This window comes from Brachypodium distachyon, chromosome 4 (genome assembly GCF_000005505.3).
Source record: "Brachypodium distachyon strain Bd21 chromosome 4, Brachypodium_distachyon_v3.0, whole genome shotgun sequence".
NCBI lineage: Eukaryota > Viridiplantae > Streptophyta > Magnoliopsida > Poales > Poaceae > Brachypodium > Brachypodium distachyon.
Genome location: NC_016134.3, coordinates 45,586,749 through 45,603,589, shown reverse-complemented (window position 1 = coordinate 45,603,589; position 16,841 = coordinate 45,586,749). Strand labels below are relative to the sequence as shown.

General features: G+C 38.6%; 2 protein-coding genes across 2 annotated transcripts; one reads left to right on the top strand and one right to left on the bottom strand.

The window, feature by feature from the left end:
* Positions 1-3,784: 3,784 nt before the first annotated feature.
* Positions 3,785-7,483, bottom strand: LOC100829441 (RNA polymerase II subunit A C-terminal domain phosphatase SSU72). The gene is made up of 4 exons (XM_003578807.4): positions 7,161-7,483; positions 6,667-6,812; positions 6,426-6,544; positions 3,785-4,195 (listed from the first exon to the last, which is right to left on the bottom strand). The coding sequence occupies exons 1-4, from the start codon at positions 7,385-7,387 to the stop codon at positions 4,091-4,093; spliced, it is 597 nt and encodes a 198-aa protein (XP_003578855.1). The 5' UTR covers positions 7,388-7,483; the 3' UTR covers positions 3,785-4,090.
* Positions 7,484-8,407: 924 nt separating this feature from the next.
* On the top strand, positions 8,408-16,537 carry LOC100824547 (chaperone protein dnaJ GFA2, mitochondrial). The gene is made up of 18 exons (XM_010240374.3): positions 8,408-8,564; positions 8,663-8,735; positions 8,814-8,864; positions 10,926-11,017; positions 11,726-11,809; positions 11,905-11,943; positions 12,134-12,223; positions 12,684-12,728; positions 12,807-12,894; positions 12,983-13,047; positions 13,136-13,210; positions 13,794-13,866; positions 14,497-14,588; positions 14,799-14,870; positions 15,537-15,593; positions 15,727-15,775; positions 15,891-15,957; positions 16,074-16,537. Exons 1-18 carry the CDS (start codon positions 8,505-8,507, stop codon positions 16,162-16,164), a joined length of 1,263 nt encoding a protein of 420 aa, XP_010238676.1. The 5' UTR covers positions 8,408-8,504; the 3' UTR covers positions 16,165-16,537.
* Positions 16,538-16,841: the final 304 nt, after the last annotated feature.

Here is a 16,841-nt window from a genome sequence, read left to right as displayed (position 1 = left end):
TTAGTGCATTTTTCTGGATTAAGTCTCCCAGTGTCGTATAAGGAAATTAAGTAGAGCTAATTATGCAACACGTTGGCATCAGAATATACTAATTGTAAGCACACGCTTTACGGTCACGGCAACCGGGCATGCGAACTTAGTTAGAGAGAATGTTTCTTGATGATGATTGGTGCATGACATGACACGTGTTACAATTCGCAAGCGGAATGAGTACCACATGACGCGTGTTAATTTAATTTAGTTCGTACATATGATAGATGACAGGTGGAAATAATCTACGGAGTACCAGTATAAAATTTGATTACTCTATACTTTACTCCCTCCGTCCGGTTTATAAACCTTCTATTGTGTTTTGTGTCAAGTTTTGAACAACAATTATACGACGATATGCATATAAAAATTAAATTATACCATTAGAAAGAATTTTTCAATACGAATCCAACAATATCTCTTTTGTATCACAATAAACTCATTTAGCTTTTGTGTCACAATAAACTCATTTAGCTAACGTAACTTTTGGTCAAAGTTTGGCATAAAATTCCGTACGGGCCTTACATACTCAGACGGATGGAGTTATCTTCTTTTAAAGTTTGAGAAATTAGAATACTACATACGGGTATAGAATGCTGCTTTCTCTGTTTTAAATTATAAGATGCTCTAGGTTTGTCCTAAGTCAAACTTAAATTTAATCAAGTTATAATAAAATGTACTAACATGTGCTCCATATGATATTAAATAAGTATACTACGACAGATTTAATAAATTAATACAATACATAGTTGTAGATGTTTTATAAATTTGATACTTCCTTCGTTTCTAAATTCTTGTCGTGGTTTTTGTTGATGAACTAAAACCACGACAAGAATTTAGAAAACGGATGTTGTATTATTTTAATTTTCTTGACTTAACACAAACTAGAACGTATAATTTCAAATTGAGAGAGTACAAAAGAGAATTTAGTTCACAATTTTCCGCATGATACTGTTGATTGTGCGTGTTTTTACTCCATACTGTGTGGTTTTGCATTACCACCATTCTCCTTGTCTTTATCTGAGAATCGTATTAATTTCCTGACTTGAAACTACTACTTTGTTGAAATATAAAACGCATTCTCAAAATTTTCCTTACAATAGTTGTTTAACAACATGTGGATTACGTGATATGGATCTGACATCATTGTTTTTTTTTACAATGGTTCAATTTTCTATCTGATAATTCACATGCGAATAATCATCGGTCAGTTTCTGGACGGACAGGACAATGCTGTTTTGTTCTTTGCATTCCAATTTCCAAATATTAGTGCTCCGGTAGTCCCAATATAACCATAACCCAGAACGGTCACTTTTCTCAGAATAATGATACGGAGTAGTATTGCCCGGTCCTTAATGGCCACGCGTCATAAGGAGAGACCAGCTATAGGAAGAAAAGAAAAGAAAAATGCATTCTTCACATTATGAGCACTTTTGAGTCTTGACCGAAATTTACTCTCACTTTTCATCACATCAATTGCAGGACAATGACCCTTTCTCCTTTTTGTTGGCCAATCTCGCTTACACGTGTCCCGTGATGACTTACTCTGCGTCTACTGGTATACCGGAAAAGATTGGAATATCTTCACTTGCTCAACACGTCACTGCCGATGATTCATTTCAATTGCCCGCACGTGCAATATGCTAAAAAAATAGTGTGAGCGTCGCAATACCAGTTATCTTTTAATAAGGGGAGTTCGAATTCATCATGGCTTGCAACACGTACTAAAATAATCTGAATCGAATTCGGCAGACAAGTTTGCGACAACGGTTTGGTTAAAAGAAATCATCAAGAAAGCATGAGCATGGATGTCTCGACTCGATTGGACATCCTTTTACAAAGTATTGATAAAGAAAAACGGATGAAGATCAAGACATCTTAGATTGTTGCCGACACACTTACTTTGGGTTTTAAATTTGCCTCCTAATTAATTAGGTTGATCAGCTGGATTCTGAACAAAAAGTACAAACATTGGAGCAGCCTGTGTGAAAAGTCAATTCGCGGTCGAATGGAATTACGGAAGTGTGTTCATTGACGTTTGGAGTTGTGATTCTCCTCTATCCATGTTCGGGTTTCACGTATTAAGCAATTGATAGCTTAAGGCAGTACTCAATCCGTTCCAAAAAATATTAACTGGTCACTCCGTTCCATAATTCTTGTCGAAATATTACATGTATCTAGACACTTTTTAGAAATAGATACATCCATTTTAGAGCAAATTTGAGACAAGAATTATGAAACGGAGGAAGTAGTTATGACAGATGGCATATTAATTAGAACTCCCTCCGACCCATATTATTTGTACCAGATTTAGTACAAAGTTGTAATCCCTCTGTCTCATATTAAGTGACGAAATATTACATGTACTTAGACGTTTTTTGGGTATAGATACATCAATATTTGGCCAAATTTGAGTAACTTAATATGGTACAGAGGGAATACTAATCAGTGACAAATAGTTCCTGCCGGAGGGAGTAACTTAAATATCGGCAACACTTGTCGTAACAAAACATACCTCCATTTGGGTAAATAAGATCCGCCGGTATCCTTAGACCACTGATTGGATCAACGAAATATGAGTTGTATATCACAAATAGCACATTATTAAAAACTTATTTTGAATATAAATTTAATGATATATTTGTATGACATAGTATAAATTATGTTTAGTTAATCAAATCGATGATCCAGATCTTATATGCCCGAACGAAGGGAATTTAAAATGAAATAGTACTATCGTACCTTACCGCGCCGTCACCTAGTCAAAGGAAGGTTTGACAGTATTACTAGTTAGATTAGCGGCTCTATTAAGTTAATTAATGGGTGTGCAAGGGGGAGATGCACTTAGACACACAGCGTCGTTCATGGACGTGGATAAAGAACACACTTCGTTTACTTCTCTCCATTTCTCTTTTCTAGGAGCAAAGATGGTAGTACTCCATAATCTCTTTCTAGTAGTTGCAATTTAGACGTCAGTGTCGTGTTGGGATTGTCATGTGTTAGTTTGGGCAAAAATGTGGGAATTTTAATGTCATTAAAAGGACAGCTTTGTGTTCCATGGTCAAAACTACCAAATTAGCATTCCTAATAAATGCAGCCAGCCTTTCTAGTTCACATCCATAACAACTGTTAAGTCAGCTCTCTTCATGAAACCATTTCTCCTAACCGACTCTGATAAGTAAAACTCTCAAAGTCACAAGTGAACAAGTGATTGGCCCTTTCATAAACAAAAGGTGATTGGCACCTTTAAAACCCCTTCTGGCAATGAAATTCAGGTCACATTAGAACGCAGGAGTTTCACATAAAATCCACCCATTTCCAGCACGAACAGGCAATAAATATATAAATCCCATATTCTGGTACACTACAGATAAGAATTGATAGCCAACCAAAATTCAGGTCAAACACATCAAGGCATCAAGCCGTCGAAACAACCAGGACGACACATGAGTATAACGGGTACGGCAAAGTACGGCAACACTACCTGAACCTTGACAGGCTACGGCCTGCCCATGAAAACGAAACAAAAATTCTACTTCTAGAAAGATTTCTTTGACTGAAAATTGCTCTCAGCGTCACAAAACAGGGTTCTGGCACCGGCAGATGATTAAACGCCATGGAGGCAACAGATCTGACCGGTCAACATGAAGAACAGAAGAGAAACAAAACCGAGATGACACTGAAAGAGAGTCGACTTCAGGTCAAAATCCGAGAAAGTTGCTCGACCAAGACACCTGAAGAACTACATGCAGTGTGTGGTGATGTTACGTCAGCATCAGTAGAAAGTATTGTTCATCACATAGCTACTAACTCTAAACAATGTATCCGCTGTGCGGCTGTGCATTTATCAGGCTCATCACTTACAATTGTAAGGAGCAACTACAGCAAATCAAAACCTGGATGCAGCACGAGTCATATGATAGCTTCAAGATCAGTGTCTATCCTGTCAGGCCAATTAAGTGACCAGCACAATATAATCCAGCTGCCACAAACCATCCAGACATTAAGTTAAATTAAGAATGATCCTCCCTCTGTATAATGCTCACAGGGAGGTAGGAAGTTAGTAAAATGAGACATAGTATGTGAGTTTCCGCTTGTGCTGCTTCTCAAATGCAACAATCAGGTCATCAATGATTTCCTCCCAATCTTCATCCACTCCTTCAAGCTGAAAATAAAGGCAAATAAATAAACTTCTCGTTGTTTGATAAAAACATGAATAATTTCACTGCCGCATTTGAAACTTTAAAACAGACCCATACGCCACAAAAGGACAAGCCTACCATGTGCTAAGGTCAGAAATATGCTACCTGAAACTTGTGAACAAAAGCATGATGGAAAAATAATAAATACAGCACATTCTACATTCCAATAATGCATTGCAACAGCGGAAGGAGGCAAAAGCCATTTACTACACATACATAGTATGCAAATAGACATGCATGAAATTGCTGTCAATTTGTAATGTACAAATGTAAAGTGGTATAAATCATTAGCATAGGATAAGAGAGCACCCATGCAGAGAGGACATTTATCACCACAAATAATGGAGATGAAACTCCAATAAGTTGAGTGCTGAAGAAAGTCCATCCACAGGTTTACACGGCGAAGAGGATACTTCTTAGGATTTCTATGATACTTTTCAAGGGATAGCGAAAGTCCATCCACGGGTTTTCACAGGGAAGAGGACATTTCTGGAGATTTCTATGTTATTCTTCAAGGGACAACGAGTTATACCTTTTTTTAATAGGTGTACAAAATGACAAAGATATCAACATTCAGACAGAATATCAAAATATTAGTGTCAATATTTAAACTGGAAAAGAAAAAATAGGCACATACTCCTTCCGATCCATAATAATTAATAAGTGTCTGGGATTTAGTACAAAGTTAGTATTAATAAGTGTATGGAATTTAGTACAAAGTTAGTACAACTTTGTACTAGAAAAATATTGGAAAGGAAAAATACTTCTAACATGAATCTGTTCCCATACAATAGTCAGAAATTCTTGACGATATGTAGCTGGAACAACCTGCTCTTCCTGAATACCTTGATTCAAGGATAAAGAATTACCTGCTGCTATCATATAATATTCATCTCTATTTGGTGATAGATAAACCACCTGTCTCTCTTTTTTTTCTTTTGCTTTCTCAGCAGATACACTTATTATGGATCGGAGGGAGTAATATTCTACGAACATGGATTCGGTATATCAATCCGCAGATACCACAAAAATAACACCCATGGTATACATGTATGATTGGATGGAGGAATTTGGTTTCTGGTATTTGAGATCATTCCATGTAAATTTATTTTCACCGGTTTCATAGGCACAGCGGATGTGGATAATGGAGGTATGCTGATGCCGGTCTAGTAGGAATTTACTGGAGTAGACAGAGTAGGGCATGTCTGCATGCCAAGGTTGGCAGTTGCCTCAGCCGCAAGAAAATGAAGGCTCAGGACCTCAGCTGCAAACCCTGATTGAAGATACTCAAACTCATTATTTCACTTACTCCTTCACCCTAAACCCATCAACAGTTTCAACCTTCATTGATGTATGTATTTTCCTCAGTCCCTTACTTATTTAGATAAATTTTGAAAATCGTACATGCTTGCAATAGGATGGCAGACTTGCTTATAAGATAGGACTGCTGACTAGATTTAAAATGAGATGGGAGTAAGTGCCTAAAAAAATCCACACAACCCTCCCCTACAAAAAATCACCATGGCACGAATGGTTGGGTATTTAAGAGGGATCCTTGTATATATAGTTGACCTATCTTGTCAGTGTGCTTTGAAGTGCCAAGTTGGCAGGTACAGAGTATTCCCAGAAAGAAGATTGATAACTGTCAGTTACACGTCGTCAGAATGCTTAGGTTGGCTGACTGAGTGTATTGTCAAGTTTGCAGTCATGAATATTCTCTTATTCTAACATAGGTTTTGTGGTAAAAGATTTGTTTCCGTTTTTATTCATTGCGCTAGCTTGTAGAAAGTCATACATTTGCATTGAGATTTAGATGTTTCAACCTACATCCTCCATTCCTCATGTTAGCTATTTTATTTACTTGGACAAACCTTCTTTTCTAATATTTCAGATTTAGCATATACTCCCTCCGTTCCATAATTCTTGTCGAAATATTACATGTATCTAGACGCTTTTTAGGAATAGATGCATCCATTTTTGGGCAAATTTGAGACAAGAATTATGAAACGGAGGGAGTACATGGGACACATTTAGCGTGTGGCGGCCCAAGCGGTTGGGAGCGTCATAAATCAGGTCATCAGGCATCACTCTCAACTTCCGAAGACAGCAAACACATTTTTTTTATAATTATTAGTTAACAAGTTAACCGAAGGAATAACTGTATACGCTACATATGTTATGATGTTTGAATACCTTCTGGCACAAATCTAAAGCAAGCTTTGCCCCAACACTAGCTTCTTCATGGTTATCTTTCACATCCATATTGATTATCAGCACGCTCTTCAACAGTTTTGGCTCACGGTTATTCATATCTGCACAAAAACAAACCCCAATCTCAGTGAATGCCAACACAAGCATGTCTAATCCTACAGGTTTATAACGGCTAGTTATTTTCTAGAGCAATATCATGTCCTGGTTCCTGTCAGTTGATTACCTTCGACAACCAAGTCGAAGACCCTCTCCTCGAAGGTGAGTATCATATCAAACACCCCATCGCCAGCATTGTCCTGCCACCTCTGAGGCGCCAGCTTCACCGAGATGTTCCTCTTCAGCATTGGCAGCAGGCCGTTCCTCTTGTACCTAGATGGATCACCACAAATCCATAACGAGCACGAGAATGCATTGATGAAGCAGTAAAGCAATCCCCGAGAAAATGTCCGGTGTCCAATTATCTTAGTGTTAAGAACACTGAAAACAAAGGGGAAAACTCAGTGCTGCAGTAATTTCCCCTCAAATCACCAATGATTCCTCCAAAACCCAACCTAAAGTTCTTCGCCCCCCTCTCCACAATCCTCGACCAGGAAAGTCCGTAAGACCTTCCTTCCCTTTTTCTTTTCTGAAATCAACCCAAGTAAAGCCTCCAAGCACGAGAACACCAAGAACCCAGGAAGCAAAAGGGGGGAAGAGATTAGAGCAGTAAGTACGGACAGGTCGGGGTCCTTGCGGCGGAGGTCTTCGTAGATGCCGCCGTAGGGGGTGCCGAAGTCGTAGACGTTGGGCTCGTGCATCGACGGGCCTGGGAGCTTGACCTGGGAGCCGGTGCCGTAGGACTCGACGTCGAGCGCCGCGCGGCCCAGCACGGCGTGCGCCTCCATGCTCCGGTTCATGTTCGACGAGCAAACCATCGCGAACCTCCACCGCCTCTGCGCCCCCATCTCCGCCGCCGCTGCTGCGAGCTCCTCGCCGCCGGTAGGGTCTTTGTGAGAGCTTTCAACCTCTGACCCGTCTGACCTGTGGGCTATGGATGCTGCTGACGTAGGACGTGAAACTTTGTGGGCCGGGCCGGCTTGCAATTCATCTCTTTGGAAGTGAGACAAAGAGGGAACATATTCGAGTTTATTTATTTATTTTTTATACCCCTAATCGAGTTTTTTTATTCTAAAAAATCGAGTTTTTTTTCTGTCGGATTTTTTCTTCTTAAAAACATTTTCGCAGATTTTTTTGAGGATTTTTTCCCAGATTTGGCAGCACAAGGATTTGGTTGATTAAGTTTGGCTACCTGTTATGAATTGGCTTTTATTGGTTCGTGTAGGGAATACTGACACGATGTTCGATAATCAATCTATAGTGCTCGAGCACTCCGTTTGAATGAAACTAAGTAAATATTTGATACTTTTGGATATTGATGCTCTTTGTCGATTCATTTTTTCTCTGCTTTTCGTTATTGTGAGCATGCTTTTGGAACATACAATTGTTAGACACTTTGCCGCGAGCTGCTATATCCCTCCTTTGTTCTATCTCTATTTTTTTTTTGTAATTTTCACTTCAGTTAAGCTTTCAATTCTAACACCTGCTGGCAATTATATTCTCTTTGATTTCGCATAATGAAAACCCCCGTGAGAGGAAGTAAAAAGTCCAACTTATTTGCGACAATCCAAATAAAAAGGTACGCACCGATAGATGATGATGCCGTAATACCTCAATTGACCCAAACAAGCTTTCGCCTATTTTGAGAAATCGAAATTTCTTCGCTGTCACGAAAAGTTTGGCTCACATCTACGTAACCAAATGACAATTATTGAGAATAACTTATAAAATAAATTCAGAGCGTCATAATTTTACCAATACAAAGTGAAATGAAGCTCAATGATTTTAGCCAAACAAAACCAGACCTTAAAATTGCATGTTTCGCTTAAAAAAGAATTCAACTTTTTTTTTGAAAATGATGCAGAAGAAAACCCATCTAAAACCCTTCACAGTTCTTCCGTGCAGTCTCCGCCTTCCGCCGCTCGCGCCCCTTCACAGCGTAGGGTTTCCTCAGCTCCGCCCACCATGGCGCGCGCCGCCGCCTCCATGCTCGCCGCCGCTGCGACCTCCTCGTCGAAGTCGAAGGTGAGCTCCAGCCCTTCCCCTCCCCCGTTCCTCCAGCTCCTCCTCCCATCCAATCCTGAACCCTCACGGCTAGCTAACCCATTTTGCCTCCGTGCCAGCTCGAGGTGTTCTCCCGCCACCTCGCCGCCGCCTCCTCAGCGTGGGGCGTCCCGTCGCGGATGCCCGATCCAGGTCAGTGGCCTAGCCGTAAGGTTCGAAACGTTTCGTGTGAATTGTATGAGGAAAAGGCTGACCAGTGAAATTGGGCAGCGAGGGATAGGAGGAGCCCGAGTTGGTGGTGCCCGAGCAGGTCATTCCATGGTACGCACTCCCCCCCGTTGGATCTGATGTGATATGTCATGAATTGTCATGTTTAGTTTTGTATATGTATAGCAATTTGTCGTCCCAGTTGGGCGTAATTTAATTTATTATAACCAATTTAGTTGGAGTTGAAAGCTGAATCCAAGTTCTGGGCTCATTTTGCAATTATTTTGTTTCGGTTTGCTTAACTGTAAGCTGCTGTGGGAAGACTATGATGCTGTTTAGCAATTCGGATTAAATTTGCACAAAGTCTGTTAATCAATGTTTGTCCTTCCATAAGTGGTTGATCTAGGATTTCATCAGGGTTTGCCATGTGTGAACGTGTAATTCAAGAATCAATTGCCAGTGGTCGATCTAGGATTTCATTACAAATCCAACACAAAACTTGAAAAATCCTTGAAATTACAATGCAAACAGTTAAATATGGACTTGTAGCTAGATAATTCTAACAAACAGGTCAGAAATTTGCTACAAAATAATACAAATAGTTCAAGTAAGATCCTAAAGATTACAAAAAATAGTTTGTTTAAGTTATGAAACTTAATCTTACACAACTTTAAGCATTTTGAAAACAATAAAAACCTTGACCAGAGGAGTATGTTACGCATTGAATTGTCGGCCTGCTAGACTAATGTACAATATTACATGGTATCAGAGTTGTTGCACTCGGTTTAGGGGATCCAGCCATGCCTCTCACATTCCATCTCATATGTCCTGGAATGCAATATTATATCCCTTTACTACCTAATGAAGGACGAAAAGAAAAGCTAACCAAACACCGAAGTACCTAAAAGCGTCTCAACTGAACATATTATCATACTCAACCGCAATAGGAAAAATTGCTAGCCAAACACCTAAGTATCTAAAAGCATCTCAACAAAATGAGATAATCATATTCGCAAAGAAATGAGATAATCATGCTCTGACAGCAGAGCGTAAGTGTTATTTTGGCTGTTTATAACTTAAGCCAAGTTTTCTTGTTCTTGCTGCTTTCAATCCGGGCAACCAACATTCCTTCCCTCGATGCATAATTTATTATTCTGAGGGGATTGGATGGCACAATTATATGTTTGTGTGGACACCAACCATCTTGTTTATGGCATACTGGTATTTTATTTTTAGTAAGCACACTTTAACAGTGTTATCTGGTCACTCACTCACTCACTCATATCCATTCTAACTTGCTAAGCACCGTGTTGAACACTTTCCCTGATTCAAAATGCTCACAAATTCAAGATTTAACGCTTTTTTGAGATCCCAAGGAAATATTATTTATCTCAATGATCGATAAAGTATTCCTTTATTAAGAAAAACACTAGACAGTTCGAACTATGCTATATTGTTTGTCACTTCTGCATAAAACAATGTGAGCATTGTAGCTGCAACAAGTTTTATATAAATGCCAAGAGATTATAGGATTTCAACTCTTTGTAGGATTTCAAATTGTAGTATTTATTTCAACTCTTTGATTCAAAAGAATTTCGAAGGAACTGTAGGATTTTATCTCTTAGGAATTCTTCTTATAGTGGTTGTTTGATTTGTACGATTAGAAACATTAGAAATTTTTCCTATGTGTCACTTTCAACTCAATTCCAAAGGAACATGTTCATTCCCTACAGCTCATGAGTTTCCATGTTTTTCCTGTGATGTAATAAAACACCCTTTGGTGCAAATTCCTATGATTCAAGAGGGCATGCTGTTGCAATCCTGGATGTTTACTGTTTTTCTGTTTTTGAACCTTGTGAATCAGGAAGGCCCTGAAGCTGAGCTAACGTCCTTGTTTAAAAAATTGAAAAGAGATGCTATATTAATTACAAAGATATAATGTCATATTTGTGCTTCAAATTATGCTTGATTTTGCCATTTACCAGTACCCACATGCCATTTGTCATTGTCCAGACACAGGCACTTGGCATTGTTTCTTCTTAATGCAACTGTTCATATTTCAAACCTGCTGTTAGTATTGAACTATGAGTGTGATTCTGTTTGTTATTTTCGTTTGATAAATTCCATTCTAGTTTATTTATTTACATTATAAGAAATTAATTTCTATGATTTCAGCCACAATGAGGGTGAATACAAGGGATTACTATGATGTGCTTGGAGTGAGCTCAGACGCCTCTGCATCGGACATAAAGAAGGCATATTATGGTGTATGTTTTTTATTAACTTGTCTAAGTTAAGACTTAGGATATGCATTATTGGTTGAACATAACTCAATCAAATTTCTGGGGATCCTGTTTATTCCAAGATGTTACCATGCCAGAATGGTGAACATGAACCGGGACCCAGATCACATAAGTTAATAAATCTGGCATGTTCTATTAATAAATATGACATGTTATTTGACATGCCATCATATGTTTCCGTTAGTTTACTTATTGTGCAGAAATGCACTATAACTTGATCAATAATCTTGGCAACTATGTCTAGCTGCTGGATTGCTTGTTTCCTTCAGGTTGATAGCCATAAACTCTTTGGGAAATTTTAAATTTCAGGCTAGAGCAGGGCAAATCATTACTCAAGTTCCAAACAACCGCTTCTTCTAGACTGAACAGTTTTTTTCCTCAAAAATAAATAAGAAAAACACCGAAAACTTTTTGGGCTACTAAAAAACTACTTGATGAAGCTCAGCTTATGGAGCTTATGAGAGAAGATAATCCTCCATCACAGACTCTATGTCTAGAGCATCAACTTCTTGTGATATTCTCTACTGGCATGATCACTGGTCAGACACTTGTTGCATGCATGCATGCTACCTTAGTCTTGATATCTGGGTGTCATTGATCAACAATTGTCATGAACTTCTTTTTAATCTGTTAGCTCATTAAATCTTAGCATAACCGGCCATGCTTCTTCAGCTTGCAAAGAAGTTCCACCCTGATACCAATAAAGATGATGATGGTGCGGAAAAAAAATTCCAAGAAGTTAACCGCGCCTATGAGGTATGGAGTTTTAGTACACACAATTTATTTTCCTTTCAATGAACCATGACGCATGTTTATCTAAAAAGCTACTATTGTTTGTGCTTTTACCTCAGGTTTTGAAGGATGATGATAAGCGTGAAACATATGACCAGGTTCTTATTTTTTCCCATATATATAAACTGAATGCTATTGTAAATAATGAAACAAGTTTTTTTTATCTTATTTATTTCCGTGTTCAGTTGTTCGTCTAGACTGATTGAGTGGATTCCCTAAATTACTAATATTCATCGCCTATAGTACAAAATATTTAGTGTTTATATGTTAACTGTAATACATTGGCAGCTTGGAGCAGAAGCTTATGAGCGCCAAGCATCAGGTGGTGGCACAGATGACTTTTCTGGTGATCATCCATTTGGTGACATTTTTACTGATGTAAGATAAGCCGTCCTTGGATTTATTATCAGTAAATTGCCCCATGAATGTTTCTAGGTTATCAGAAAGTCACTAACTTGTTGAAGTTCTGCATGAGGCCTGTGATCAAACTCGAAATATGTGATTGCCTTGTATTCTGGGACTCCGGAACATAAGTTATAAAAAATGAATTGTAGAAAGGCATCCATGTAAATACTGTACACCACATTAGGAACTTATTTAGTCTAATGCAGTTCCTTTGTTCTATGTTTGTGTAAAAGTAAAGATTTAATGAACTATTTCTTTGAAGTTTTAGCTAACTATTGTGACCAAACATGATTTGATACTAGTACCGTTCAATATTTGTATTTGGCAAAATCCTCTTAGCTCTCTGTTTCTGTGTATTCTGTTGCTTGTACATATAACTATATACGATCCAATGTGCATTCCTGATACATTTATATTTTGCCATGTCAACTAGATCTTTGGCAATGTATTCACCTCGAGAGGAGGTCAAGATGTCAAGGTTTGTTCTTCCTTCAATGATTTGATTTAAAATAGACACATGGTTGCAATGCTTATTTTTCTTTATTCTGAACAATAGATTCCTATTGAAATATCGTTCATGGAAGCTGTCCAAGGATGCAGAAAAACTATTACATATGAGGCTGATGTTCTCTGTGATACTTGCAGTATGTGTTATCGCTTGTTTACTTTTCCATGTCCACCCCCACCCCAAGCATGCTCGTTTTTATGGCTCAAGTGTAACATTTATTTCAGATGGAAGTGGTGTTCCTCCTGGTACTGTACCTCAAACATGTAAAGCCTGTAGAGGTGCTGGTGTGGTATGTCTCCTTTTTCAGAATCTTTTTCAGAGTTCGTCACATATAGAATACTTTGCTGACCTTCAAAATGTTTGTCTTTTGAACACAGACATTTGTTCAGAGGGGTATATTGAGTCTTGAATCTACTTGTTCTCGGTGTGGTGGAAGTGGAAAAATTGTGAAGGTACATTTCGCCTATTTGTTCCTCTTTTAGGTTTTATGGTATTTTGTCATATGATGTGAAGTTCCGTTCTTCATGGCTGCCCTTACGATACACAGTTTCTTAAATTGATCAATGTCATTGAGAAATGTTAAAAATCACTACCATGAATGCTCTTGATTCTTGAAAAAAAGGATCTGGTTTGCATTTTAAAGAACATCTCTGATGCTTTAAACAATTTGGGGTAGTAGGGTTTTGCTTCTTTCGATGTTATTCATGTGTTTAGGGAAGCAAACTTGACCGCTCGCTATTGTGCCATGGAGGCTGCGCCAAGGAGAAAAGATTGCTTCTGGGTGGACCGTGTTCCAGCCGCTGTAATGCTGGTGGTGCAGTACAAATGTACCCTTCCTGATTAATCAATAGAGTTCTTGTTTCTAAAAAGACGATTTGGGATAGTAATCTCTAAAATATCTGCATGATGCAAAGTACATGATACGAATTACTCAATGCTATTGTATAATGAGTTGTTAATTTTTGAAGTTTTTACTCTATGGATTTACGTCTTAAGTTCATGTTTTGGTTCTGCTTTGTCGTGTTTCTCTTGAAGAATTTTTGCAAGACATGTAAAGGTGAACAGCTAGTGAAGAGGAAAAAATCAGTCAAACTTGACATATTTGCTGGTAAGAACGACTCTACTCTATTGATGCATCTATAGGCTTGATATGTGACTAGTAACTTTCTTTTTGCGAACAGACTAGTAACATGCAACTATGAATTTAGGTATGGATAATATTTGGATGTGTTTGGCCAAAATTTTTGTCCGTGATTTGGCAATGTACTAGACTAACCATAGGGCGGGCATGCCAAGAGATTGGCTACCATCCAGATGGACCAATGTTTTTGGCCATGACCAAAAAATTGGCAGGGTAGATTTTGGTCACAAACCAAACATACTCAAATACTCAAGGGTTATTGTAAGTAAGACGGTAGCTTACCTAGGTGAACATGCTACTGATTCAAACCCCACTGACCTACTTGGGCACAATGCAGAATGTAGATCTTCCCTTCTAATCTTTCATTCAGGAGGAGTGCTAACATAAAGAAAAATGGCACTTTGGAAGGCAATAGCTCGTCTCACTGTTCAATAAAATATGCTTCTATTTAGTCATTCTGCCATTTCTGTTAATTTAATAGTGCTCTTTGCTGCCTACAAGTATGTGACGACACAACTTTATTTTGGAGAATGTATGGGAATAGTTGCATCTTTTATATGAAATATATCATAACTGGAAGCCTGGCACACTTCTCAGGAATTGATGACAATGTCACTCTGAGTCTTCGTGGTCAGGGCGGAGCGGATGTCGAGCGCAATAAACCTGGTGACCTTCACGTTACTATCAAGGTTCTATTTCTTGGTCAAACTGCCAACTCTATTTGTCAGTCCAGTCAGTACCTTGCTAGTGAAATTGAGGCTTTTTTGTGGCTGGTGCATTGTAGAATCTAGTTAATCAAGGGTATAATGTACTCACTCCAACAATATTCTTGCTGAAAAAGGTGTTCATTTGTATGTGGTTTTTGTAAAGGAGCCTTAATATTCATTTCCCCGTTACAGGTCAGAGAGGATCCTATCTTCCGTAGAGATGGCAACCATGTACATGTTGATGCTGCTCTAAGCATGGCCCAGGTCATCTCTCTTTATAGTATTCCTCCCCTGTCGTTAATTGTTCAGATCATATAGTTGATCTGAGTTCTGAAGTATCTATATTATGCCAATCACATCTTCCTTTCCAAAAAAAAAACATATAAATTGCTCTTTCCTTCCAGAAATGTATGGCATTTTGGTTTTGAGTCTCCAATGAAGACTTCAATTGCAATTTCCAACCATAATATTTTTTTAAAGGAATTTCCAACCATAATATGCTATTGAAAAAGAAAAAGAAAAGGTGCATAGTACAAGAATATTGCAAGATGAATGTAATGATATTATTTACGTAGGCTCAATTGATGTATGGGTATAGTGATAAAAAATTTGACGGGTTGACTGCACGCTTCCCACCCTGAAATACATTTGAGAACAGAGGTAGTACATGTTGCTAGGTAGCACATGACAACCAATCTTGCATTGTGGCACCACCTACTATGATTGAGACTTTGGACAATCAGTGTACCAGGGTCACCAGACTAGTCAGATACGGGTATGCCACCAGCACAGCTCCGATGCATATCAGGCTTTATTGGTTTGTTTATCCGTAAAAGAAATAAAAATAATTTCTGATGCATATGTTAACACCATGCGTTCATGCATATATATTTGGGCTGATGAAGAACTATTAAACTGCTTGATTTACAGGCTGTGCTTGGTGGAACTGTCACAATACCGACCCTTACGGGAAATGTTTCAGTCAAGGTATTCATTGGTTCTTATGTAAATTCACTTTCGGTTTATGGCACATGACACAGGCCACAATTCTGCTTGTGTCTCCTGGATGCTGCGATATTATTCCCCAGGGCTTACCTTGCATGTGGTATTCTCTGTCCAGGTTCGCCAAGGTACTCAACCAGGAGAGAAGATTGTCCTGCGGGGCAAAGGTTGGTCATCATAGTTACCCTAAAACAAACACCGCCCCTTTGTAAGGATCGTTTGGATTTTTTTTCAGCAATCAAACTGTAATTAACATGCACATGTTTTCTCTTTTATTTATAGGACTAAAGGCGAGGAATTCTTCGTCCTACGGGAATCATTATGTGCACTTCAACATCAGAATCCCAACGTATGATTCTTGCCTAGACCAAATTTCAGTTCCAGTGAAATCTTTCGCCCCCTTTTCTACAAAGCTCCTCCGAAACACTCGTAATGAACAATTTGTTTCGCTTGCACTATTTACAGGGAGCTGACACCACGGCAGCGGGAGCTGATGGAGGAGTTTGATAAAGAGGAGAGCAGCGACGGGGCGAGATTCGCGGCTGCCTCTGGATGAGAGATTTTTGTGCCCCCCTCATTCATTGGTTATCATTACCACACATAAGTCAGATAGCCCTGCTGCTTGAAGTTGAAGGGCTTGGTATACCTTACGCATGTCTGTAGGCGTTTAGATGGTCTGAATTTTGCCCTGTATAATATACACGCTATCATAACTGATGAGCCTAAATTATTGTAAACCTCTGACTTATAGTCACCATTGTAACAAGGGTTGATTCGATAAATGACACTTGGCAGGTATAAGTATTCAAAAAACAACAGAGGACGTTAGAATCGACCGAAGCAATATTCTTTTTTTTAAAGCAAATACAGCATTTTTGGAAGAGAAATGTATCAATGCGGTCTTGGCATTGTTTTTGGGTGAGAATGTATCATTGCGGTCTTGGCATGCTTATGGATGAGAATGTGTCATTGTTGTCTTAGCATTGTTTTTGGATGAGAATGTATCATTGTGGTCTTGGCAGGCATGAACAGATAGGATAGATGACGTCTGCTGACTGAACATCTGCATATATTTACTCTTATAAAAATCTGAGTTGGTGAGTCCCTATGGTGTCAGCGAATAACAATAATAATTGAGCGCCATCAGTAATTGTCTTGCGTTCCATGTGATAGATATAATCAATTTGACGTATTCATATGAGATACTTTTGTGTAGCACAAAATTAAGTAATA

What these genes read in the sequence shown, in the direction of transcription:
- LOC100829441 (XM_003578807.4), bottom strand. Translation starts at nt 7,387, where the DNA reads ATGGGGGCGCAGAGGCGGTGGAGGTTCGCGATGGTTTGCTCGTCGAAC. An exon ending in CTTCGACTTGGTTGTCGAAG is followed by an intron (nt 6,545 to 6,666) that starts GTAATCAACTGA and finishes GTTTTTGTGCAG; the next exon opens with ATATGAATAACCGTGAGCCA. An exon ending in CTTTAGATTTGTGCCAGAAG is followed by an intron (nt 4,196 to 6,425) that starts GTATTCAAACAT and finishes CTTTATTTTCAG; the next exon opens with CTTGAAGGAGTGGATGAAGA.
- LOC100824547 (XM_010240374.3), top strand. Translation starts at nt 8,505, where the DNA reads ATGGCGCGCGCCGCCGCCTCCATGCTCGCCGCCGCTGCGACCTCCTCG. An exon ending in CCCGAGCAGGTCATTCCATG is followed by an intron (nt 8,865 to 10,925) that starts GTACGCACTCCC and finishes CTATGATTTCAG; the next exon opens with CCACAATGAGGGTGAATACA. An exon ending in AGCGTGAAACATATGACCAG is followed by an intron (nt 11,944 to 12,133) that starts GTTCTTATTTTT and finishes ATACATTGGCAG; the next exon opens with CTTGGAGCAGAAGCTTATGA.